The sequence below is a fragment of the Tachysurus fulvidraco genome, chromosome 11 (assembly GCF_022655615.1).
Source record: "Tachysurus fulvidraco isolate hzauxx_2018 chromosome 11, HZAU_PFXX_2.0, whole genome shotgun sequence".
Lineage (NCBI taxonomy): Eukaryota > Metazoa > Chordata > Actinopteri > Siluriformes > Bagridae > Tachysurus > Tachysurus fulvidraco.
Genome location: NC_062528.1, coordinates 18,383,196 through 18,410,125, shown reverse-complemented (window position 1 = coordinate 18,410,125; position 26,930 = coordinate 18,383,196). Strand labels below are relative to the sequence as shown.

The window sequence follows — 26,930 nt, the reverse complement described above, 5'->3', positions numbered from 1 at the left end:
AAATGACAATTTTGCTGTCTAATGTTCACTTCTTTAATGGAGCTAGAAAACTAACCTTTATTCCTGCCTGTATTTGGATTTCTTTCACCTAATACTTCCAACATTTACTTACTACATTAAAAAAACAACAACCTGTAATTGTGCTGTCTACATTTCTTACTAATGATATATTTGTACAGTCATAAGAGAACATTTGAAGCGTGACAGTAAGAATTACACAGCATAACATCCTTTATTGAAATCTGTCTGCTGCTATGTACTGTACACTAAAGGGAGTTTGCTAACAATGAGTATTTAGATATATTATAAGGTTATCTATTTGTGCAAGCAAACATTTAAAAGATTAAGAAAATCATCTTTTGGCAGTTAGCATTAGCTAAATTTTCCCATGTTCTTTAGCACTAATCTACTATACAGTAAGTAACTAAAACTGTCTAATCTAAGGTAGATACAAAACATTTCCATTGCAAAAGATTTGTGAAGAAGCTGTACTTCAACTGTTACTGACAGATTTACTTAGAAAAAAAGAGCCACTTTCACTTAACTGAAACTTTTGCTTAAGAGGAAGTTGCTAATATTAATTCCTGATGCAATGATAAACATTTAATTGTTCTCTAGAGTGCAACTAAAAACAAGGATCAATCTGATTAGTGAATCAGTGGGTTTGTAGGTTATTACTCATGTCCAATCCATCGGCGTGCACACACCCTGCTGGTCCAGGACACCACTTTAGTAATCTTATTAGCTTCTCCGTTAGTCAGCTACTTTACAGTACCTACATTACATAATGCACTGATGTATGTTGATTAGTTCAGCTGGTCTTTTATTGTAGTTGTGAACTGAAGAAAAGGAATCACTTTTTGTTAGAATCTCATTTGTAATCTGTTACTGTTGTTATTTCAGTAAAAACCTACTACTTAGGTTTTTTTTTCGTATTAATTTGAGACTATTTAACTGATATGAATTAGAGTGACTGATTTGACTAGCTGTGTATTTACACATGTTTATTAAGAAATTTTGTCAACAAAAATGGGGATAAATTTGGAACAGCGGTTTTGTTCGGTTTCATACAAATAGTAAAATATACTGAAATGAACGGAGATGTGGAAACTTTTAAGTCTACGACTACATTGGCTAGTTTATAAGTGACTATACTGATATTACAGCATTATGACAGCATTATGTTGTTTAAAATATCATTAGATCCGGTTCTGATGTTCCGGTATCTGATGACTACTGATTAGTTTAGAATACATTAACATCAGCTGATATAATCATTCAAATTGTCATAAGTGAATTACAACATTTTGAAATGAAATTTACTTGAAAAAATGTGCTGTGAGTCAAAACCACATTTTGTTTAGGGTTTAAATCTGGGAGAAACGATGCAACCTTTTAGAGGAATGCAATAATATCAATATAGAAACTGAAAGTTCAAAACTTGTGAACTATCTTCTAAATGACTTTCAGTACTTTCACTCCTATTTGTCCAAGGGTTTCCAAACATTTTGTGGGAAAGAACCAAATGAAATATTCTATGACTCAAAGCCAAAGAGCTGACGATTTGGATTCCTCTTTATCTTTATCCTTATGCTTGTAGATCCATATTTTTTTCATGTTTCAAAATATTTCCATGCTCATTGAATCATAAATCAGTTGATTCATTGATCCAATGAATCAGTCACTTGAGGGCCTACATGTAGCTAAAACATAAGAAAAAATGTTTATTTAATTACTGATAAAAACTCATGTGCTAGTGCAGCGTATCAGCTAAGTGAGAATACAGACTACATTAACATGTACATGTACTTTAGTGTGTCTTTTTTGAATGTGACTTGAAGAAAGATTTTAAAACATCAGCACACAAAAATCACCAAAACCTTCTGAATGTCACTCTAAATATAAATGTAAATGTGTAAATCTGTCTTAATAGTAATAGTGATATTCATAACATACTTTAGTAAAATAAATCAACAAAGTAATAGAGATTATATTTTTCTCTCACATCATTTATTTAATAAAATGTATAACGCATGCTGAATAGGAACCCTTGTATTAGTCTGTTTATTCTAAAATGTTCGATTCAGAGTCAAATATCTTTCTCGCAGCAGTTGAACTGTGCTACATCTGCACTGAGCGCACCTTGCTCAGACAGGCTGACTGATGCTTTGGACCACAGATGGGCGTTAATGCTCGTCTCCACATAAAGAACTGCACTGAGAGGAAAAGCACAGCACATGGGTTGAATCAAATGAACCAAATAAAAATGTAGATCCGAGAACACCCTAAAGAACAATTTCCTATTGTAGGCACACAATAGAAACGAGCTTCTGTTCAGGTATTGAGGGCCGTGCGATGTGTCAACACACAGTGAGAGAAAGAGAGTGTAGGTGGTTCTAAACTGTCACGTTAAGGGTTTATGAAAAGGACAAGAATGTGAAGCATGTGGGATGGATGCAAACATCCCTGTAGTTTATCAGAACTAAGTCAACTCCCTTCAAGCTCCCTGTCTCCTCCCTATTCCAACCATGTTCCACCTCTCCCAAACTCCCTCCCCCTCTTTCTCTCTCTCTCTCTCTCTCTCTCTCTCTCTCTCTCTCTCTCTCTCTCTCTCTCTCTCTCTCTCTCTCTCTCTCTTTAGACTTCTATATCTTCTTTTAGTTTCACTTCAGCCTCTTAATTCCTTCCAAATCGCATGCATTGTTCGTTTTCTTCAGCCAACTGTCACACAGTCAAGCATTTGCTCCTTCCCTAAATACGCCTTGTTCCAAGAACTTGGTCAACCTTTCATTTAATAAAAACTAAACAAAAGTACCACAAGAACACTTCAACCTCTCCTTACAAAGTCACTAGTGAAAATTAATACAATTAATTAAAGTCTTTATAGAACTCCATCTGTACACTAAAATGACTATTAAAACTGAAATAATGCTGTAGATTAAATATTCAGCATTGTAAGCAACATACAACTGTAAACTTTCATTTTTCATGTGCTGTCTAGTAATTTAAGTTGTTTTTTCTGTGTCAAAAGGTGATTTCCTTCAACTGAGTATTCTCCTTACAAAGCAAAGGCAGAATGGAGGTGGAAGACCGGATCCATGTGTGTGGCCTCCCTAAATTCTTCCCTGAAAAACTATAAAAATTTCTATAAAAAATTGTAAAAATGTTTCACAATCACAGGTTCACTATTTCAACAACCAATAAATGATCACCAGTGTTTCCCAACAACTAAATACTGATCACTATCATTTCATAGTAATCAATCACTAATCACCTATGTTTCCCAAAATCCAATCATTGATCACCGGTGTTTCCCAACAACCAGTCACTGATCACCAGCGTTTTACAACAACCAATCACCAATCACCACTGTCTCCCACCATCCAATCACTGATGACCTACCACTTCCCAATAACCAATCAATGATCACCTTTTTTCCCCCAACAACCAGAAACTGATTGCAGCAGTTTCCAAAGTCCATTAATTACCTTTATTCCCAACAACCAATCAGGGACCACCATTTTCCTCAACAGCTAATCACAAATCATGATTGTTAGTTCACTTACAAACTTCTCGCTTCTTCATTTTAATAAGAAACTCCAGCCATAACCCAACTGTTATGGGTTATAGACTTTAGTTCAGACTTTATTTCAGCATTCGACACAATCATACCTCAGCACCTGATTAAGATGCTGAGCCTGCTGGCACTGAACACCTCCCTCTGCAACTGGATTGGGAACAGCATCTCCAACAACACCACACTAAGCACTGGAGCCCCTCAAGGCTGTGTTCTCAGCCCACTGCTGTTCACCTTGCTGACTCACGACTGCGCAGCAATGCACAGATCAAACCATATCATCGAGTTCACCGATGACACGGCTGTGGTGGGTCTCATCAACAAAAACGACGAGTCAGCATACTGAGAGGAGATGCAACAGCTAACTGCCTGGTGTAGAGCCAACAACCTGTCTCTGAATGTTGATAAAACTAAAGAGATTGTTGTTTACTTCAGGAGAGCACAGAGCGACCACTCTCCACTGAACATCGATGGATCAACTGTATAGATCGTCAAAAGCACCAAATTTCTTGGTGTTCATCTAGCGGAAAACGTCACCTGGTCACTCAACACCAGCTCCATCACCAAGAAAGCCCAGAAATGTCTCTGCTTCTTACAGAGGCTGAGAAAATCCCAACTCTCTCCCCCATTCTGACTATATTTTAGACCACAGGCTGCACATTCAAACACCCCTCATTCACCCTCCTGCTGTCTGGAAAAAGGTACAAAAGCATTCATGCCTTCACGACCAGACTGTGTAACAGTTTCATCCCACAAGCCATCAGACTCCTTAATAACTGTACTTAGCACAACATACACACACGCACATCAACACTATGGACTATACAGACCTACACCAAATACACTCTCTAACAATATACATCCATCAAAATGTTTTTGCACACTGTTTTTTTTTTTTGCTCTTCGCACATGCTGTATCACATTTCAGTTGATTGCTGTTTTGCACAACACTTTACATTACCTCATGCAAGTGCTGCTATAACACTGTGCTCATTCCAGTATTTCTGTACACGCAGTATTGACATGAACATACAGTACAGTATGTACTGTACACTGGCCAATGCTGCTTTTGTTTGTTGTCTTTTGTGTATTGTCTTTTGTGTAATGTCTTGAATTTTTTTTTTTGTCTTGTCCTGCACTGTTTGCACCAGGTTACACAGTTGCACTTAATGTATCTAGGACTAACTTATTAAGTCCTTTGTTTTATGTAGCACCACAATCCTGGAGAAACCTTGTCTCATTTCACTGTGTACTGCGTCAGATATATATGTTTGAAATGACAATAAAAGGTTCCTGACTTGACTTGACTTGATTGTTATCTCCCATCTGCTTCAATTCGGGGTTTTTTTTCTGTCATTAATAACATGACACTATTTTGTCAATACAGAGATAGTTTATTCATGGTGCTGTTACCAAAGTCTTCTTTCTGTAACAAAATACTTCTATTTTTTTTTAATTCAGGATAAAACACTATTGTGTTGTGTTCTGTGTTTCTTCAGAAAATCATCCATTATGAAGTAACACGATGTGATATGCAAACGCCTATCACAAATTCAAATACTATACAAATGAATATACAAATCATCTACATCATCGGCTGACTTCTAGCATCTGTTTGGCCGAGGATATGTCACTTTCACCTGAAAAGATCTGACAAACACCGATCAAAGGGGGGAAAAAAGCCTTATCAAATTCAGTGTGTGAGGAAATCACACAGAGGAAGGTATTCCACGTATTTAAGCATTGTTTTTACCACCATAGTAGAAGGATAATAAAGTCATAGATAGCCAACTGGCGAGACGATATTCAAGACAAAGTTAAAAAATCATCTCAGAAGATTTCCACATCTATTCTTAAAGCTCTTAACGTTGGCCTGCTTTTGTTTACTAGAATTTAGCCAGTGTTTTTACTTTTCCAGACTTCCACGCAATGAAGTCTAGCAGGTTAAATGAACGGTGATAATATAAACATTTGCCCACACCTTTGTAGATCAGCCCTGTCAAAACATGTCACTCGATTACAAATAAGCTGCTCAGCTGAGAAACCTGATTCAACTCAAATCTATGGCAGAAATCTAGCACCTTATTCTGCTGCACTTAATGTGTGTGTTATTTTAGCGACAAGATGTAACATTTTTGAGTTAACCATTATAAACATGGCCACGAAGTAAGGCATTTCACGCCTACTTGAGAGTAGTAGCTGCAATTTATCGGTCTGTGTTCATGTCTTTCATAAGCTCAGAAATCCAATGAGTCTGAACATCACCTACATGACAGTATGCTGGGCCTCTGTTTGTAGTGCATCTTCTTCAGCTTGCCCCGGAAGTCCTCGGGTAAATTAGCCATCCGCTCCAGCATCATCCTGTCGTGCAATGTGCACGAGTCCGTCTGCTCCGGATCTGGCATCTCCAGCTGGCACCGTGCCTGCTGCCCTTCAGCCTTTCCTCAGCAGAAACACAGACATCTGCTTCTCTTTACTTCAGCTGTCTCAGCACAGCTCTTCCTCTCCCTTACTTTTCTCTTGTACTTTAACTTTCCCTTGGAGAGTTGAGTCTTTATTTTGTGTTGTTGCTCTTGAGAGTGTGTGCGTGTGAAAGTGTGTGTGTGTATGGGTGTGTGAGGAGATCCAGGCTGGCACATTTTAACACTCCCTTCACTTGTCAGAGCAGTTCAGCCAGTTACAGAACAGCAGCTCATGGAAATGTGCAGGTGGAGAGAGAGAAAACAAGAGAGAGAGAACAAGAGAGACAGAGAGAGAGAGAGAGAGAGAGAGAGAGAGAGAGAGAGAGAGAGAGAGAGAGAGAGAGAGAGCACGTGCTACTCACAGAGAGGAAGTCTGGTGGTCAGCCAGGGTGTGCAATTTGCAAAAACTCCCCTCCTTAAGGCAGCTATCACAAACAAGCCATTTCCTTCAAACAGTCATTCCCTGCTCAAACTAACCTCTCTGTTTTCATGCTTCAGTAGTTTGGAGCAATTGTCAAACAGTTTAAGATGCAAATTAATCCCTTATTCCATGTACAACCCATATAACATTCAAAATGACACAGTAATTTAGAGCACATTAAAAATAAATGATTAACTAAATAGCCTCTATTTTGGTTTCACGTGTATACTGTCCACTTTGTTATTTGCTGATCCGAAAGAAATTCTTGTACAAGTGTGCATTTTAATTGCAAGGCTATTTTCTACCGAGCGATGTTCCAAATTTTTTTTATATGTTTCTCTTTGATCAACTTATTGATTAAAAACTATTCAGTCATTTGTCTATAAATCAGTTCTCACAGTGCACTTTAATAAAAAAAAACAGTTGTTTTGTTGTTTGCTTATTTGTTTGTTTGTTTTCCCTCGATATGATCAAAAATAAAATTGCTGTATTTTATGATCCAGTTGTTCAGAGTTTTGATGATTCACTTTCAGAATGAATGAATCATTTGAATCGATTCTCACAATTCACTGACCAAAGTATTCTAAATGAATAATGTCTGAACAAGTGTCTGTTAATCGATTCTCACAAAGAACCAATTGGTGAGTCGATATTGGGAACAAATCATTTGCAAATTACACATCATTAGCGAGTTAATTAGTATGTTTCTTCAAGTCGCAGAAAGAAAACACACTTTAACCCTGATACTGACTGATGCTGTTGTACTGTCGGTTTGTTGTGCCTGTGAATGGATTCTCACAATTCACTTACAAGTCACAAAAATATGATGAATCGATTGCGATCGTTTTCAATCCGATCAATTCTCATAACTCTGTTACGAGTCATAAAAAATGAATGAATTACATGAATCGTTCACAAACGACTCTGCACAAGAAAACAGGCCTTGTCGTAGATTTCCGCATGTTGTCTGTTGAAGCAGAGACAGAGGGATTTCTGTGAACGGCTCCTGCGTAAATCATTCGACACTTTCCAGCTGCCCTTATAAAAAAAACGAGACAACAGCAGCACACGCCTAAATGAGTGAGGTTTTTCCAGTACAATACAAACACACAGTGTATACACTTCAAGGTGCATTCAGTCTTCAAGGGTTCTCTGGATTTCTAAACAACAGGCATACTGTACTACATGCCATGAAATGTCCAGTGTGACTGGATGTTCACACCTGAGAACTTTCATTATAAGCATGCACTTGTATTTGGATTTGGGTGCAAGTGTGTGTGTGTGTGTGTGTGTGTGTGTGTGTGTGTGTGTGTGTGTGTGTGTGTGTTGATGTTTATTTGTTTGCCAGTGGTGAAACCTGAAATATAGGTCAGCCCTGTCAAACTGCATGTTCAGCACTTGCCATGCCCAGGTAAAGTGTTCTTTATTAAACTAAACGCCAGCCTGAGATGTTTACACAATCACACACTCCCACCTAACTGTGAAAACACACACTGCACACATGCAGTAAAGTTGTTGCAGCGCTCAAGAACGAACGTGTACTGTTTCCTTCAGTATTTCTGCATAGGTTGTATGCTGTATTAAGACTTTCTTTCAGATCTGAAATGAAAAAGTGAAATCTTTACACTGAGATCTTTACCGAGCAGAGACGTCTAGAAAAACAGTGGCCCAAAGGAGAAAAAATAAGTCATGAAATAAGTTTATTCATTATAGTCATGACTTGATCTCACAATGGAATGTTGTTTATAGCTTTATTTCATGTGTATGTAAAAGTTTGACATTGCAACAATGGCTGCACCATGTTTTCATTCATTCCACATCAGTACACTTTGGTAATGATAATGAAATATTTATAAAATACAAGAGCGCCCTCTAAAGTCTGTGTATCTGCAATGCACTCAGTGCTGTTTAATAAAAACAGTAACAAATATACAAAAAAATTCAAAAATAAATAAATCTACACACTTTTAATACGACACTTTCAATAACACATCGGCGATCCGATCCGAGTACAGAAACATCTCTTCCAAATTCTAACCATCTGATATGCTATAGATACGTGAAAATAATCTACAGGCATGTGTCGCTTAAATCGCAGTTCAGAAGTGTGTCAGGTCACCGACGACAGCAGACGTACACAAACTGCTCAACCGATGAGCCTGGCACCTCGGACCAGTGGAGAACATTCAGCAAGTGTTGCCATGGCGAGGAACATTCAGGGTTGCAAAGGCAGAGCGAAGCCTGGTGAATAATTGATAAGCAGCTATTATTAGTATAAACTCATCTAAAGTTAACTGCCTGCTGGCCTGCATGTCTAACATCACAAGGTGAAAAAAGGAGGACAATCTTCCATCAGCTATGGCAATGAATCAGCAAAAAGACACAGTGTGGCCTGTAACCAATCCAGCTCCATAAGCTGCTCTTAAATCATGTACTGTATATATCAGGAGTTACACAACTGCTGAACATGACGATTTATTAGACAGACGAAAAGGTTGTATTCAAGAAAATTTTGCACTTACATAAAACTCCTTACTTACACATTCCTTGTTGACTTGAAATATGATGAATTTTAGCAAGCAGCCAAAAGAAAAGATATTTCAACCAAAGGAAGTGGAAACCGGCTTGGAAAAACTTGCCTTGTGGTTATTAATCACTGACAGACATGATGATAAGAAGCAGGTTTCAACGAGAGCTAAAGTTTGTAGATTTTCAGAACAATATATACAGTAGAAAATGGTTTTCCCAGGTCAACCCACCTACTGTAACGAAAGCTTGTGATGTAGGGAACAAAACACTGGTTATAGAAAAACAATTGACGATAGGGTAACGTGACAACGCTACAACGCACAGTTAATGTTAGCACCCTTGATCATTTTCCAGCTTTCTAACAGCATGTCCCAAAGTGTTTTATTCCTCTTACACCACAGAGGTTTCTGAAACAAACTGAAATAATTTGAAGTATGACACGTCGTACTTCTAACTGTTATCACTGACGTGATTTCTGACGCCGACTTCCTGACAGTTAACACTGGAGAATCTTTCCAGAAATGCTAAATAAATGTTTCCTTACACAAAACTTTACCATGTGAACGATCCTTTAAGTGTCCCGGTGACTTGAGCCGTGCTATAAAAACAACATTTTAACAGATCTGCCGTAATGGATGATTAATCAACATCTTCCAGCCAAAGAGATTAGCGAATTGAACAGCACTATGGTTTCTAAGATCATCAACAGCGCAGGCCTTTTCTGACTCAGATGCCATCTGGAGCACACACTCCTTCCACCGCCTCCATCTTCTACGCACATCTTTCACACACACCTACCTGCCAGAAGTCTATAGAATGCACGCATGTCTAATTCGTAATAAACGAGCAGTCCTAGGAGTCTAATGATGCATTTTGGACGATTAGAAAGAACTTTGTTATTTTGTGAAATGGTCTGAAACAGAGTTGGCTGATATAAATGAGCTAACAGGGCTAAGGCTTCCTGTCTCTCAAAGCTCAATAAGCATTCATACATGGTTTCATTTCTTTTTATTTCTTTGATTTTTTTTGCCATCTATCTCTGGACTTAATTCTGGAAGCTGGCTTTTGCGTTTACTGTAGTTTCCAATATATAAAGTTATGATGCCTGTTCCATATAACTTTCCATATAAACAGATGTAACTGCTAGTAAATATTTATAGCCCTAAAGGTCAGTTAGACATTACCACTATTTCATACCTTTTTTTTTGTATGCTTCTCTTTCTCTTTACATCTATTTAAAATGAGGTGACAAGTGGCATCTGGTTATTATTTCTGATTTCAGGTCATGTCGTAGAAATATTCTACTGTATATTTCTGCCTTGTTCACTGGCAGAACTAACAGGAAAATTCACCCACACATTGTCTTTTTTAAGCTCAGATATGCAGCACAAGCCAGATTCATTTTAATTGAGCAGAAGTCTCTGTGATGCATCTACTGTGTCTCTATATGAAGACATTTCAGCTGTAATGAAACAGGTGACAGTCTCACTATCGTATCTCTGCAAATAACTGGAATTGAAAGGAATATAATCAAATAATAATAAAAAAAAGATAAAAACACTCTCATTCACTCCGGACAATTTTCCAGAGATGCCAATCAACCTACCATGCATGGGGCACGGGGAGAACATGCAAACTCCACACACACAAGGCGGAGGTGGGAATCGAACCCCCAACCCTGGAGGTGTGAGGCGAACGTGCTAACCACTAAGCCACCATGTCCCCCAATGGTACAATTTATTTTTTATAATTTAAAAAATGATCTTATCAGAATTATGAGGGGAATTTTTATAAATATTATATAATTAATAAATAAGTGCAATACTTATAATAATAGTCATAATACTGTGGCAAGATATTTCAGAGCAGCTTTTGTGAGTTAAGAGGAAATATTTTGAGAATTTGGTTGTGTTATTGTCTGCTTTATTGACTGAGAATTCGCTAGCAGTGGTTACCTTCTAGGCTACTGATGGCTACATCTGCATCTACATCAGCTATTTTGACTTTTTTCTTCAAATATTATGATACACTAAATTACACTAAATTCTACAATGTTGTATCCTAATAAATTAAACAGTGGCCCTAAAACACAACGTACAGCAGCAACATTAACAGATCCATCGAGTGGGAGCCTGGAGTCTTTTCTGAAGACAAGACAGGGGACACTATGGACATGGTGCCAGGGCAAAATCCCACAAACTACTTTAAACACTATATCAAATTTAGAGGTGCAAATCAGCTTATAACACATGTCTTTGGACTGGGGGAGGAAACCTGAAAACCATCCTGAGGCACATGGAGAACATGCAAACTCTGCACACACTGGAATCAAAGCGTGCTTACCGTTAACCCACCAAGCTCCCTACAGCTGTATATAATAAAAAAATAAATCTACAGTATACAGAAGGGGATGAATAAGCAAGGCTGGATTCTTTCTAGCTCAGACTGTAGACTCATGCAGCCTATCAGTGACAGTTGCATCAGGTGGTTACACAGAAATTAACAGAATCTAGGTCTGATTTAGATTTAAAAAGTGACGTGACATACGCTAAGTACGGTGGCCCATACTCAGAATTTGTTCTCTGCATGTAACCCATCCAAAGTGCACACACACAGCAGTGAACACACACACCGTGAACACACACCCGGAGCAGTGAGCAGCCATTTTTATGCTGCGGCGCCCGGGGAGCAGTTACTGGGGGTTCGGTACCTTGCTCAAGGGCACCTCAGTCGTGGCCGGCCCAAGACTCGAACCCACAACCTTTGGGTTACGAATCAGACTCTCTAACCATTAGGCCACGACTGCCAACAATTAATATGATATGGCAATGCTTAATGGTATCATGAATGTTGCTACATTATATCAAGTATGTTTGTCCTTAAGTGGGCATTTTTGCATCATAGATGAGATGTGAAATAATGAAGTGCTCAAGTCTGATATCTTTACTGTGAAGCTATTGATAGATATTAGAGCTTAGTGCTCCTGTTTTGTATCACCACCAGCCGTCAAAGTTCTGAAATCCGGAGGGACGTGGACCGGGGTAGTTTGTTTCCAGAGTTGGGACTGATCTCCATCAAAGGGCTAGCACTTTCTGCTTCACTGATAATGAAGCCTTTCAGAGTATTCGGGTCCTCGTTCTGCACCTGTCCCTAAAACCGTCTGTCCGTCAACAGTTTAAGGAGGAGCTGATATGCGTTTTGGCAAATGCAAACGAAGAGTGACTGTTCAGAGGAGGAGATTAAATCCCATTAGCCAATAGCAGCACAGGAAACCAGGTGCAAAGCTTGCCTTGATCTGAGGCTCTGCTGCTGAGTATCCAGTTACAGCCAGGTGATTATGTTCGTCTTGCATCGGTCATTGATACGCATAACAAGTACTCGTTGTCCGTCCATCTCTGGACAGGAAAAGGAAATAAGCCAGACACACAAAGGAGCATTACACCTTAGCACTGGTGTCAACCGACTCTAGTGACATGACATGCAATAATTATATAATTCTGTGACTGGTGCTGTGTCACTTTTGTGTGCACAAGCAAGTGTGTGTGCACACACGTGTGTGTGTGTGTGTGTGTGTGTGTGTGTGTGTGTGTGTGTGTGTGTGTGATGCCATTATAGACTCAGACATGAACAGGCCTATGAAATATGCAGAAGTTTTATCTCATGCAGCAAGAGATTCACTTGAAATTTGTGCAGGCGGATGAACACGAAAAAAATAACACTGGAAAATAAAGGACAGAGGAGGAAACACGATTATGTAAATGCTTGGTATCAGCACTGCTTTCAGCCCACACACGCATATATATAGCGGAGCTCTAAACACACATATCTGGTTGCCATGAGAAACAAGATCTTTTCTATTGAATCAAATATTAACCATAAATAATATGGATTTTTATCGTTACATAACACATGAAAACTTCAAAACCATCTAGTTTTTGGATCATGTAAAATGTTGATGCAAGTTTAGCACTGCATGGAAACATATGCAAAGTCATTTAGACACTAGCACTAAATCGTACACTTTGTATGCTGAAAGTTTTAATTCTTTCATATAATAATATGCCATTATGTAACTCCTAGGAAACTGAAATTCAGTCTTATAACTCGTGGGATTTATCTGACTGTACTGCAAAGAATGATTTATTTGTGTGTGTGTATATATATATATATATATATATATATATATATATATATATATATATATATATATATATATATATGCGCTCTGGACCTTCTAAAATAGATAAATGGTGAAATATTAACCAATTGAAAAGGCTGCTGTGGGCTTTAACAGACTACACAAATTCACCCACATCTTGTTGCTTCAAGCTCACAAACACTAAAAGCAACAACTTTACAGATGATGCGCAAAAAAAAGAAATGTGTGCAAGACTTGGTGATGCTTCTACTCCACTGGCTCTATATTTAGGATGCTGCAGTTGAAAAGAATGAAATACCGAAAGTGCGCAACAGGTTGCAGCCTCACCAACACGTCATAGAGATCGTTTCGTAACAACAAGAAATAAACGAAACGTACCGTAAGTGAAAACGTGCTCTACAGCATCCTCTGGTCTGAAGGCTCGGTCCGAGTCCATAGAGCTTGTGCGCACTTAGAGCTGCGGCTCCGACGCAACTGGGACACGAGCGCGGCACTGCGCGCCCCCGCCGCGCGCCACCTCCTCTTCCTTCCTTCCTTCCTTGCTTCCTTGATTCCTTCCTTCCTCCCTCCCTTCCTCCTCCTCCTCTTCCTCCCTCTTACTGCCACCTGCTACCATTCCCAATCTAAATTGTATAGCATTCTGCCCGGTGTACTGTATTAATACTCAAACCCCAATGAGTAATAGAAACTTTCGCGTATATTTCGATGCTGCTGGATTATTAAAGTAAAGTACGATTTATAGTATTAAATAGTCACGATTTGCACCCAAATGTCATCGTTATCTACTGTAGAATTCCGAAAAAAGAAAAATAACTCTATGTCTTGACTGCTGACTGATGACAGATGCAGCATTTCAGATCAGTGAGTCGACTCTTGACTCTCATCTTAAAGAGTCGACTCAAAGAACTGAATCAAATAAGCTACTAAAAGAGCCGACTCAAAGAATAGGACACATCCCTGCTGTTTCAAAACTTTCACTTACCAAAGTGCCTTAATTAAAAAGGCTAATAAGTAAAATATACTGATAATAATAATAATAATAATAATAATAATAATAATAATAATAATAATAATAATAATAAAAGAGAGTAGAAGAATCAGTAACAGCAACAACATACAAAGAAACAAATACATACATACATACATATATACATACATACATACATAATGATTTAAGATTAAAAGAATAAAGGTATCAGACAGACCTAGAAGAATGAGAAAATGTGTGTTTTTGAACTTGTTTTAAACATGCCTATAGAAAGTTTTAAAAAGAACGAATACCTCAATCGTCTTTGTAAAATAACTAGAAGTGTTGTTTTTAGGTAGAAAAGCTGCTTTAGTTGATAAACAACAGATAGCTAAAATTTCAAATAACATGGCTAGAAATTTATATAAGCTAATTATAGCACAGTTTCCTGAAATCACTTAGAAAATGAACAATTAATATACATTTTTTCCCCCTTTGTGGTCTAGTGCTCTAGCCTTGGTGCTCGACCACAACATACATACATACATACATACATACATACATACATACATACATAAATAAATATGTAATCTGTGCTTCTATGGAAATTATTCTGATCTTAGCAGTTTGAGTAGTGGAGCCTTAAAAGTTAAGCATGCAAAGGTGGTCAAATTGGTTATTCATTATTTACAGCCACAAAAATTCAAAAGAGAACCTACCACTTTATCCATGGCACATTTTTCCCATTATGGAGTCACATGTACACTGCATGCTATATTATACTGAGCAGATGGTTTATGAAACTTCAGGGTGAACAGATCAGCTTCAAAAATTTCAGCTTTTATTAATTTATTGACATCATCAGCATTGCACGTCACCGTTTCATAGCTCAGATAGCTCAGCATAACTGCACTGTATATCCGGATTGTCTTCTGGCACTTTGAGGTTAACTTTTGCTCTCTCCACTATGTCTTTGTTGGCATTCTCATAAGAGTATAATGGTTTCAAGCATGGTGAGTTATTATAAAAAATGGCTAGAAAAGTAAAACTAAATTAAATTGGACAGAGTAAAGAAAATATCACATAATACTATACATGATTCCAGACATCACTTTTCAAAGGAACGTTGCACAAGATGGTAGTGAGAGCAGCTCTGCTGTATGGGTTAGAGACTGTAGCAGTGAGGAAAAGACATGAGGCAGAGATTGAGGTAGCAGAGATGAGGATGTTGAGGTTCTCTTTAGGAGTGATGAAGATGGACAAGATTAGGAAGGAGCACATCAGAGGGACAGATCAGGTTGTCTGTTTTGGGGACAAGGTCAGAGAGACAAGATTGAGATGGTTTGGACATGTACTGAGGAGGGAGATGGTTATATTGGTAGAAGGTTGTTGGAGATGGAGCTGCAGGGTAAGAGGTCAAGAAGAAAGACAAAGAAGAGTTATATGGATGTGTTAAATTAGGCCATGAAGTTAAATGGTGTGAGAGTAGAGGACGCTGAGGATAGAGTTAGGTGGAAACAGATGATTTGCTGCGCGACTAAAATCAAAAGTAGAAGAAGATTCCATAGATCACTCCAGTTCATTAATACGGTGACCTTGTATGGAAATGCTATGGAAATACTTATACAAGAAAAGAAAATTCTCACTCACTCACTCATTTTCTACCGCTTATCCGAACTTCTCGGGTCACGGGGAAAATAAAATTCTATGAAACAAATTTTAAAAAGACAGGTTTTTATTTGCTTTTATATGTTTTTTATGCTTGAATTAAACATCATAATTGTACTAGTTACATGTATAAATAAGCAACAAGTAAACATGAAAAAATTCCTTTCAATTCAACATTCCAAAACGAGTTACTAGAGGGGCTAAAAATGTACAGTATATTGTCAAGCATCGTAATCTATTTTTAGAGATTATGGGCATGTATTCTTCAGTTCTTCAGATTCATAAATATACAAAATAGATAAACAGAAACTTTATCATGCACAACAGTGGACAGTTGCTGGACACAGGACAAAAATACGTACTAATAGCACATTTATTAGGGTTAATCCAGGAATGAGACAGTATAACAGACAGGAATTTAACACCACAACAGTAAAGCAACCCATAAACCACTAGCCATCATGACTTCAATTCAAGATACTGTTTCTGATATAAAAATAAAAAAAAAACTAGCAACAAGACTAGAGACCACTCTTTAATAATACAAATTCAGACATGCAGCACTTCACAACCTCAACAGGAACAAAAAGAGTTGAAATAGACAAATTAGACCTTTGTAACAAGCTGCAGGTTAAAATAATTAAGAACAACTTGGCAACAATTAAATGAACACAGGAAACACTGACCATATATGGAAACGAATTTATTTAACCCAAAGACAGGCGGAGTGTGAATATGGTAGGCCAATGTGGTCACAATAAAGGCAAATGTCACAATTTTACATAATATTAAAGTTTTGAAATCAATATATGCTTTAAACTTCCAGAAACCATGAAAAACTGGTTGTGGGAACAGTGTCATGTTTTAATTTCTAATGAATAACTATAATATGTTGTGCCCATGAGATAAAAACTCTTAATGTTTATCACACCTGTAACAGTGACTTTGTCAGCGTTATGAACCTTTTCATTTTAAACATTCAAATAAAGGTACACATTTCATAGTGGCCATTTCTAATGGTAATACAAGGCCTATGGGAAACTTGTATGAGGTATCAGTAAAAAATGTCTTCTGGAGAATATTTTCTCAGTAAGATGCTAGTTGCTTGGTAACTAGCATAATTCAATAAAATGATAGCTGAATCACTGTAAAACATATTTTGTGTACATGAATATCATGTCTATTAATGTTGTGGTCTGTCCAGAGCAAGTCTTCTCCATTCTTTCGCTTGTGTGAGTTTTGTCTACATATCCAGAACAGGCTTTGATTTCTCGGATCAACATGCAGATTGATGTCAAGCAGAATGAAGCCAAGGCACAGTATCAGCACATCTCCAAACGTCACTTGGGGAACTAAACCTTCCATCAGTTTGTAATCTCACAGAGTACATGCTCATCTGAAACTGCTATTAAATTTCAAGATGGAGGTCCGTGGCACAAAATCACGTGTGCAGTATGGACGTCGTGAATTTTCGATGTCGATGACTGAGCTTGATAAGCTTTTCCGTTCCTTTCTGAGGGTAGAGAGTCTTTGCCACTGGCACATCATTAACTCTACCTGCTCTCGGAAGAAGCTGGTAGTCAGGGTATACAGGATGGGATTCAAGGCACTGTTGATAGGCAGGATGAAGATTACGACCCAAGAAGTGATTGTTCCTTGGAGGGATATGGAGAAAACAATGCAGTGTTAAAAGTGCATGTCTGACAAACTAATGAATATATCATGACATAGCATTAATGTGTGCCAGTGTAAAGAAATCCAACAGATTACAGTCACTGCCACTGAATTGTGACAAACTGACAGATATCAGATTTAAATGTTTTGTGACTATACGGCTTTTCACACTGAGCTTTACTTTATTGTCATTGAATAGTACAAAGATATAGCAATGAAATTTATTTGCTGTGTGAAATGATGCGGTATTAAAATGCTATGGATAGATGATTAGCAAGAGTCACCTAAGCAGGATCAAACAGCACAAGCTTCTTAACATGTAAAAACCAGGATGTCGAAGCACATAACAAAGATATAATCAGTTAGCAAAACACTGAGTCATAGAGAGATGGGTAATACCTGACTTTGAAAAATAGAAATATTGGAAATGGATATATTAGTGGATATCAACAAACTACGGCCAACTACGTGACAAACATAAGAAGGCCAAAAAATGAAGATAAAAAGAAGCATGAGAAAAGCCGTTATCACTAGCGGTTTCATGCTGTATTTATCCAATCAAGATTGCTGACTGCACAAATATGCAACTGAGAAGGTTACCCTATGGTTTAAGAAGGTTCAGTGTGAAATGTGAGACTTAATTGTTAACCCAGGTTAAAGTATGAGTATTGAGTAGTTTACAATCACCCAGGGAGAACTATTTCAAGTGTGAAAGCCCTATTATATATTTGAAATTTGATTCTATTGCTTTCACATTGCACCACTTTTCAAGGTGCACCACATGTGTGCTATGCTTTAAGATTGCTTGATTTCTCACTGAAGGGCATGCAAATGCATAATTACAAACCATTTTACACAATTCATTCAGTTTAGGAAAGATTTTCTGTTTTACAAGGCTCCCAGTGTTCATTAGACCCTTATACTTCCCAGTGCCCATAGACTCTGTTAAAGATTGAAACATTTGGTCAGTGTAGACTAATCTAATTTGTCATATTAATCACAGTATAATTTATTATACGCTACAACATGGATTAAATAAGGAGCCAGAGAGACCACAACATTCGTAGTCTTAAAAAATTAAGATCCAGGATCCAAGGATTCAAAGTGAAATTACTTGCAGTTGTATACAATATAAGGACTATTCGGGGGTCTGGATTGCAGCAATCGGTTTAGTATAAACAGCAGAATGATTAACATGTTTAGTGTTTGGCTAATGCCAAAAATGAATGCAACCATCTTGGAGGAAAATTATGAGTGTTTCTTTCATCTACCTGGAATCTCCACCTCGAGCAGAGAGAGAATCTTGACCAGGAATATGGGGATCCAGCAGAGGGCATCAGAGAACACGATGAAAAAGAAGCGGTTGGCCACAGCCACGTCTTTGTGCAGACGACTGCGCAGCTCTGTGGCATTAATTCCTGTCTTGTAAATGGAGTAAAACATGCTGGAGTAGGAGATGACGATGATGAGGAAAGCTACTAGGTTGAGTCCTACACACAACAGAGAAGAAAAATGAATACACACAATTACACCTGATATATTATTAAGATGCATTTCAGAAGTTTTTCACAACATTTATAGCATTCAGCAGACACCCTTATGCAGAGTGACTAATGTTTTTTTTTTTTATCTCATTTTATACAAATGAGCAACTATGGGTTAAGGGCCTTGCTCAGCCTGTTGGGGGTGGGATTTAAACTCACAACCATCTGATCAATAATCAAGCACCTTAACCACTAGGCTACCCCATCCCTGCATCCCCACATTCACACTCAAATCTCACCCAGAAATATGCCGGTGGAATATCCCTTTGCTGTAGGTTTCTCTAGACGTTCAGAGTGCAGAGGGAAGCAGACACCGTTTCGGCCGTAGTAGTTCCCAAAGAGCTCGTCGTTCAGCAGAGGTATGGCGGCGATCATGATTCCAATAATCCAGATCACAGCTAAAATAATAAATGTCTGACTTTTTCCTGGCCTTAGGTGACTCAGTGGAAACACAATCACCAGAAACTTCTCCACGGTCAGGTAGGTTAGGAGCATGACAGAGACCTCGGAGGACAGCATGGCCAGAAAGCCAATGGTACGGCATTCAAGGCTCTCCATCCACACGTAAGCATTCTTGTTGTACTCTCCACGGAACTTTACATCAAAGATGCCCACAAAGAAAAGGTAGACACCCATCAGGCAATCTGCACCTGCAGGGAAGGTGTCATGGAAAGAGGAAGTAAGTGCATGATTGCATGATCATATATAAAAAGAGAGAAACTACAGAACAAAGCAGTTTTGGCTGGAGCTAATCAAAATGTCGTAATTTAGAAGAAGAGAGGTGACCAGGAAGAATGTCGATTATTGCTGATTAAACCATAAGTATGATCTGTCATGCAATGGAACTGTTCTGCTCTCAAACTGGATTAGTCAAAAGCATTTGACTATCTTCTCTCAATGCACTTGTTCTAATGTTATCATTTATTTAGTAACAATTCATTTGCAATGGCAGACGATTCACATAAGCCTAATAAAAGCAGATTTTAAATATTACTTAAAGAAAAAGGCATTTATGTAAGGAGTTGTCAGTGTCAGCACTTTGCAACAGCCGGCAAATTATGAAGCCGACATGGGAAAGTGTTCAGAACAGAGAACCATAACATGCTGTAGGTTTTGTCTAAATATCTTTAATAAAGAGAAGTAGGAAAAGTATAATACGTTTAAACATTTCACTTCACATAACATAAGGATGCATCAGACCACCCTGTCATTGATTATTTCCCTATAACAGCATGTCCTGTCATGTTATATTCCTTACCTGACAAGCCGTTGCCGTGTTGCCAGTGATGCATCATAAGACAGGAAACTATGAAGAGTTAATTAATGATGTAGATAATTTTGTCTGCTCTAGCTATGAATTGTCTTTAGGCACTGCAAAATATTTACTCTGGAACTGATCTATAAAGAGGCATATTTCTTCTCATCCATCTGGAGAAGAAGTCACTTCAATGGGACACATCTCAGTGCACTAATTAAGCAATATGCAATGGAATCCTTCGATATACCATAACATCTCGACTTCTGTATTCTAGAGTAGGGAGGACAGTTGGACTTTTTCCAACATTTTTATGTGATTCAATATTTCAGAATTCTAACTACTGACAAAAAGGCTGCTACGTTTAATGGTGTCGGCTTGAAAACGTTCACAACTATTTCCCAAAGGTAATAAAGCCAATGATTAGAAAATAGTGCATGATTCAGGGAGGTAATATGATGAAATCTGACAAGATTATACAAGATTAGATAACCTCTGTAGAGACATGAGAACTCTCAAGGCCTGAATGACAAACCTCGAGAATGGCGCCTATAGAGGCATCCTAGGTTATTAAGAGAGATAGATGAAGAGAGCGAGAGAGAGAGAGAAAGATAGATAGAAAGAGAGCTCATATGTGGAATTGGAGACAGCGAGAGATACAAGGCAATAATTTTAGTACACCATCTGCTCTGCTAAACAACCCAATCTTACTAAAAATTAAGAGCTACATTGCCAAACTCATATACAAGGCACTGGAGATGTTTAAATATTCCTGAGGCCACTCGAAAACAGCCTCCTCAGCAACATATTCATTAGTGGCAGGTGTTATCATTGTAATTTTTGAGGACTATCCCTGCTATAAAACATGTAGATAAACTTTTTATAAATGTTTGTATAAAAGAGTCAATCTGAATGTGTAATATGTGTAAAAGGCTAAAAAAAAAGGTGAAGTAACCAGTGAAGTGCATGAAGCATAAGCAAGGGTGGAAACAGCACAATTTTGAAAGTTATTCTATTCATTATTAAGTTCATGGAGTTCTTAGCTAAATGTAAACTTGAATTTAATCCAATTTAATCCAAATTTAAAAAGCAAACAAACAAGAAAAAAAAAAAACACAAACAAGCAGGCATAAATTCATTTTCAGGAATAAAAGGGCTCAGAAATATTGAAGCCCAGAATGTCTTCACTTATTCTGAATTTAATCCAGGCTAAAAAATAACTTTCAAGAATAAAACATCTCAGGAATAAAAAGCATGAGCTTTCTAATAAACAGAAAAAATATTTTTGTGACTTATTTGGCATAAAATTGTCGCATCTGCAGAGGTCACAGACTACATGGGTTACAGCAACACTACCAACAGCCTTCAGCAACCAGCTGCACTTCCTTGTTCCTGAACCTTCTAATTACTGTTTATAAACGTCTGCCTCACACCTCCGGGGATGGGGGTTCAAGTCCTGCCTCTGCCTTGTGTGTGTGGTTTGCATGTTCTCCCTGTGCCTCGGGGGTTTCCTCCGAGTACTCCAGTTTCCTCCCCCGGTCCAAAGACATGCATGGTAGGTTGATTGGCATCTCTGGAAAATTGTCCGTAGTGTGTGAGTGTGTGAGTGAATGAGAGTGTGTGTGTGCCCTGTGATGGGTTGGCACTCCATCCAGGGTGTATCCTGCCTTGATGCCCGATGACGCCTGTGATAGGCACAGGCTCCCCGTGACCCGAGAAGTTCGGATAAGCGGTAGAAAATAAATGAATGAATTAATGTTTTAGATTGTATTTTTATGTGAAGCGTATGTTTGTCATCGTCGAACATCACCGAACCTACCATTCTGATCTAGAATATTTGGTTATTTTGGATGAATAGAATAGAAGCCTTTATTATTGTCACATGTACATTACAGCACAGTGAAATTCCTTCTTCACATATCCCAACTTTGGAGTCAGAGCACAGCGTCAGCCATGATACAGCAACCCTGGAGCAGCGAGTGTTAAGGGTCTTGCTCAAGGGCCCAACAGTAGTAGCTTGGCAGTGCTGGGGCTTGAACCCCAATTTTCCAATCAACAACTCAGAGCCTTAACTGTTTCAGCCACCACTGCCCCCAAATCTGTTCCTAATATTTGATCCTACTATGAACTAAATACGATAGTTTAGGAGTATGTCAAAATAAACAAATTGTAAAAACAATGTCATATTAAAAGCACAAAAATGTGCAGAATATTGCTTATCCTGCTTCTTTTTTTTCCCATTCTTGAACCAGAACAAATCATTTTGTTGCACTCTAATACTTACAACACAAAACCTTAATGCAGATGGCATGCAGGTTGTTCTCTGCCCGGATGAGTGTACGCATGCCGATGACAAAGAGATTCCCAAAGCAGGTGACAAAGGCCATGACCCAGACAGAGACACGGAGGACTACACTTGCAAGGAGGTCTTCAAATGATGAGAGGCCGTCCGAATTGGGCTTACATTTCCGGACATGAGGCGCGTAGGAGCAGTACTGAAATTTCTTAAAGTATCTGTGGAAAGTTCACACAAACATTTGTTATTACTGAATGCTCCAAAAAGTGTCTAGGTATTAATAAGAAAATGCTGCTTTCTTATCATCAGTGCAAGATTTTTTTACTGTATGTAATGAAAATCAGTGAGCTACATGTAGGAGAGGTTCTTCATTGACTGGAACATGCGGGTCTGTATGTCTGGGATCTCCACTCCTTCCAGGCCCCTGTGGAAGAGAGTAGAATTTGAGATTATTATTCATCCCTCACAGGCTTTCAGCAAATCTAAACTTTAGTGTGTTCTGGGTCAGACTGGCACAGAGAACAACTCTCTGTTCAATTTGTTTTCCCTTTATAAGCTCACAGCCCATGGGCTAGAATGGTACAAAATCTCATTTCACTTCACACTCTGGCACAATGGTGGCTTCTCAAACAAAAATGCATGTATAAAAAAAAATTTGAAAATGGAATTGAAAATGTAAGAAGATACATCTAGACACTGCTGAAATGGTCTGATTATTGTTATAAGAAACCTTTCTGTAAATGTGGACAAAAATAATGTAAAGTGTAAAGTTACTAATTTGGTTTCTTGGTTAATTAAGGTTACTTCTCATAATTTCATTATTTCAACTTAATATTTTGTGTTTCAAAGTAGCAGGTTAACTTAATTTCACATTATTTTGTCATTTTTCATGACAATTTTTTTTTTAATTTATCAGAATTTATTTCGACTTACTTTGATGGATTCTATCAAATAACATTCTGGCAGTCAACATGATGACCATATTTTAATTTGCAATTTTTCAAAATCAACACAGATTTTGGCCAAGATGTGCTGTTAGACACATTCAGCCTTGTCCATTCACTGTCAGGAATGGCTTCAACTATTCCCTCCCTGGACACTAGAGGGACATTCTGGCTGGTTTTGTTTGTCTTATACCATGCGCTTTTGTTTTGTTGCGTTCACGTGTGTTAGCCCTGCCTTTCCTTAATCCGTCCCACCTCTACACACCTGTTCCTTCTGTTTCAATAATTGCCTTCCCTATTTATACCAGTTCCCCTTCGGAACTCGAGCTGCGTCGAAATGCTATGGAAACGCCCCTGCGTGACCGCGCTCTGAACCAGGTGTGTAATCTGACCAATAGGCGTTGGGACATGATGTCATCGGCAGGTGATGTCGCGTAAACAGGAAGCTACAAATGGCTGCGAGATGGACAAGACACTAGCTTCTGCTCGTTCAGGTAAGCGCTGTGTTTTTCTCATACTGTGTTTTTCTGATCGAGTGATGGCTAGCAGACAGAGATTCCGTAAATGTGTTTATCCGTGTCCCCGTTTCATTACTGGGAAGGATTTGCATGATCGGTGTGTTGTTTGCTTGGGAGTGTAGCATGCACAATCATCTCTCGAGGGAGTCGATTGCTCGCATTGTAGCCGCATGGCTATGCGCACGCTTCGCTCTCGGAGAGCGCTCTTTGAGAAGAGCCCAGAAACAGAGCGTGGCCACCTGATCTCTGCGGGCAGGGCCTAAGGGCCCAAAGTGACACTCTAGGCCCGAGAAGGAGCAGGATGACCTGAGGGTCACCCTCACCACCGACAAACGGGCAGTTGTGCGTAGATCCTGATGGTCTACGGTTGGGGGGATGGGGCACACCTCACGCTACGGTGCCCATCCCTCCTCTGCACCGCCAGTTCGGTAGGCTGTCAGTTCTGCCACAGGATGTGCTTCAGAGTGCGGCCCCCTCCAGCGGGCACCTCCCTCCACTTCTGCCCAAAATCTCGGTACGGATGGGGGAGACCCGTCTCCTCTCAGGAAGTGTCAACGGCCGCAGTACGTTGCTCCAACAGTTCAGGTCATGGAGGCCGGTCTGCCAGCCCTGCCACAAGATGTACCTCAGGGCACAGCTTCCCTCCAGCGGTTCGCTCTCCACCTTTCCACCTGAGGGTTCAGTGTGGAGGGGGAGGGTCCGCCGCCTCTCACGAGGCGCCATCAGCGTCAGGGCTTGGTCCCAGCTGCTCTGAGTGGGTCAGAGGCCAGCCCCAAGGCTGAGGGTTTTCTCTCAGGGGAGACCCATATAGTACCATCAAGGTCTCGTGGCGTGCCCTTCGAGCCTTGGATGTTTGGAAAGACCGAATGTTTCTGTCCTGAGGCCCCATGTTGGGGGCTCTATGTCATCGTGTGACGCTAATGACGGATGCTTCCCTCACAGGGTGGGGAGCAGTCATGAGTGGCCACTCCCCCAGGGTCTGTGGTGCGGCCCACATCTCTCGTGGCACATAAATTGCCTGGAGATGATGGCAATGTTTTTGGGGTTAAAACACTTCCTCCCGGACCTAAGAGATCGCCATGTATCGGTCTGCACTGACAATACTGCGGTGGTCTCCTACATCAACCACCAAGGGGATCTCCGATCTTGCCCTTTGTACAAGCTAGCACGAACGGTCCTCTTGTGGTCTCGGGACAGACTCCTCTCTTTGAGGGCCATTTATATCCCATGATGGTTGAATGTCAGAGCAAATGCTCTGTTGAGGCAGGGGCCGAGGTTTGGGGAATGGCGTCTCCACCCCGAGGTGGTGGAGCTCATATGGCAGAGGTTCTACAAAGCCCAGGTGGATCTTTTTGTGACCCAGGAGACCTCACACTGTCCCCTCTGGTTCTCTCTCTTTCACCCAGCCCCGTTAGGTCTGGATGGCATGGTACAGTCGTGGCTGAGGCTACTCGAGGGCCCTCCTTGGGAAATTCCTGGTTCAAAAATCCTGGTTCACCCCCGCCCAGAGCTATGGAGGCTGTGGCTGTGGCCCCTGAGGGAGCACAGTTCATAGCAGCTGGTCTATCTACCGAGGTAGTAGAGACCCTTCTCCACTCCAGAGCTCCCTCCACGAGGAGGTTGTATACCGCACGATGGCGACTATTCACATCGTGATGCAAGCACCATGGCCTGGAACCAGTTAACTGCCCAATCGGCTCAGTTCTGGAGTTCTTACAGGAACAGTTTGCCGCTGAGTTAACCCCCTTGACCCTGAAGGTTTACGTGTCCACCATCACGGCATATAGCACCCCGTCAGCGGGGCAGTCGCTGGGTAGGCACCCACTGGTGACACATTTCCTCCAGCGGCGCCCGAAGGCTGAGGCCCGGGACACGCCCCAGAGTGCCTGTCTGGGATCTGGCAGTTGTGCTGGTGGCTCTATCAAAGCCCCCCCTTCGAGCCATTGATCCAAAGTGGCCCTTAGGTTTCTGTCTATTAAGACCACCTTCCTCTTGGCGATTTCCTCCCTGAAGAGGATCGGGGATCTGCAGGCCCTGTCCGTGGCCCCATCTCGCCTGGAGTTTGCCCCTGGCATGGCCAGAGTGTTTCTCTATCCGAAACCTGGGTACGTACCTAAGGTGCCTTCGGCGCCCTCACGATCTGTCGTGTTGCAGGCATTCTGCCCTCCTCCATTTATAGCCCCCGAACAGGAGCGAGAGAACCGACTGTGTTCAGTGCGAGCACTGGTCACTAAACCTCCGCAGGACGAGTCCATAGAGAAAGTCGGAGTAGCTACTCGTCTGCTATGGCCCTTATAGGAAAGGTTTCACGGCCACTAAGCAGACATTGAGCAGATGGGTAGTGGATGCGATTGTGTTGGCTCACGAGTCCTCTGGCCTCCCCGCACCGCTTGCTTCATCTGGGGTGTGGCGGCCTCTACGGCTTGGTCTGCTGGAGTGGCAGTCCAAGACATCTGTGACGCTGCTCGTTGGTCCACCCCGCTGACCTTCGTCAGGTTCTATGACCTTGACCTCAGAGCAACCCCGGGCTCTTCTGTCCTACGTGCAGGTGCCAAGGCCCTCACTCTCTAAGCAGGGTCTGATCAGTGTGCCGTGATTGGATACTCGTTCCCACAGCGTTTCAACACAGCTTGAGTTCCGAAGGGGATATCTCTAGGTTATGACTGTAACCCTAGTTCCCCGAGGAATGAGACGCTGCATCTAGGTGCCACAATCCCTGCATCCCTGCAGCGCCTACCTTCTCTCGCAGGAGCTAGCGTCTTGTCCATTGTAGCTTCCTGTTTACGCGACGTCACCCGCCGATGACGTCACGTCCCAACGCCTATTGCTCAGATTACACATGTGGTTCAGAGCGCGGTCACGCAGGGGCGTTCCCATAGCGTTTCGACGCAGTGTCTCGTTCCTTGGTGAACTAGG

The 26,930-nt window shown here is 40.2% G+C and overlaps 2 protein-coding genes across 6 annotated transcripts in view; both read right to left on the bottom strand.

Moving 5' to 3' along the window:
* frya (furry homolog a (Drosophila)) overlaps window positions 1-13,681 on the bottom strand; it is a 92,324-nt gene extending 78,643 nt beyond the window's left edge. For 2 of the 5 annotated variants that reach the window (XM_047820889.1, XM_047820890.1), the window contains exon 1: window positions 5,847-6,290. In XM_047820889.1, the coding sequence (XP_047676845.1) occupies window positions 5,847-5,982 (136 nt within the window). In that variant the 5' untranslated portion in view covers window positions 5,983-6,290. Of the gene's footprint in view, window positions 1-5,846; window positions 6,291-13,526 lie in introns of those variants that run through there. The other 3 variants (XM_047820891.1, XM_047820896.1, XM_047820895.1) reach the window with 2 other exon arrangements.
* Window positions 13,682-15,842: 2,161 nt separating this feature from the next.
* The window catches only part of rxfp2b (relaxin family peptide receptor 2b), a 61,475-nt gene continuing 50,387 nt past the window's right edge, over window positions 15,843-26,930 (bottom strand). The window contains exons 14-18 of the mRNA XM_047820211.1: window positions 22,905-22,976; window positions 22,541-22,770; window positions 19,241-19,651; window positions 18,729-18,947; window positions 15,843-17,438 (exon numbers count right to left, since the gene is read on the bottom strand). Of these exons, the coding sequence (XP_047676167.1) occupies window positions 17,176-17,438; window positions 18,729-18,947; window positions 19,241-19,651; window positions 22,541-22,770; window positions 22,905-22,976 (1,195 nt within the window). The 3' untranslated portion in view covers window positions 15,843-17,175. The remainder of the gene's footprint in view (window positions 17,439-18,728; window positions 18,948-19,240; window positions 19,652-22,540; window positions 22,771-22,904; window positions 22,977-26,930) is intronic.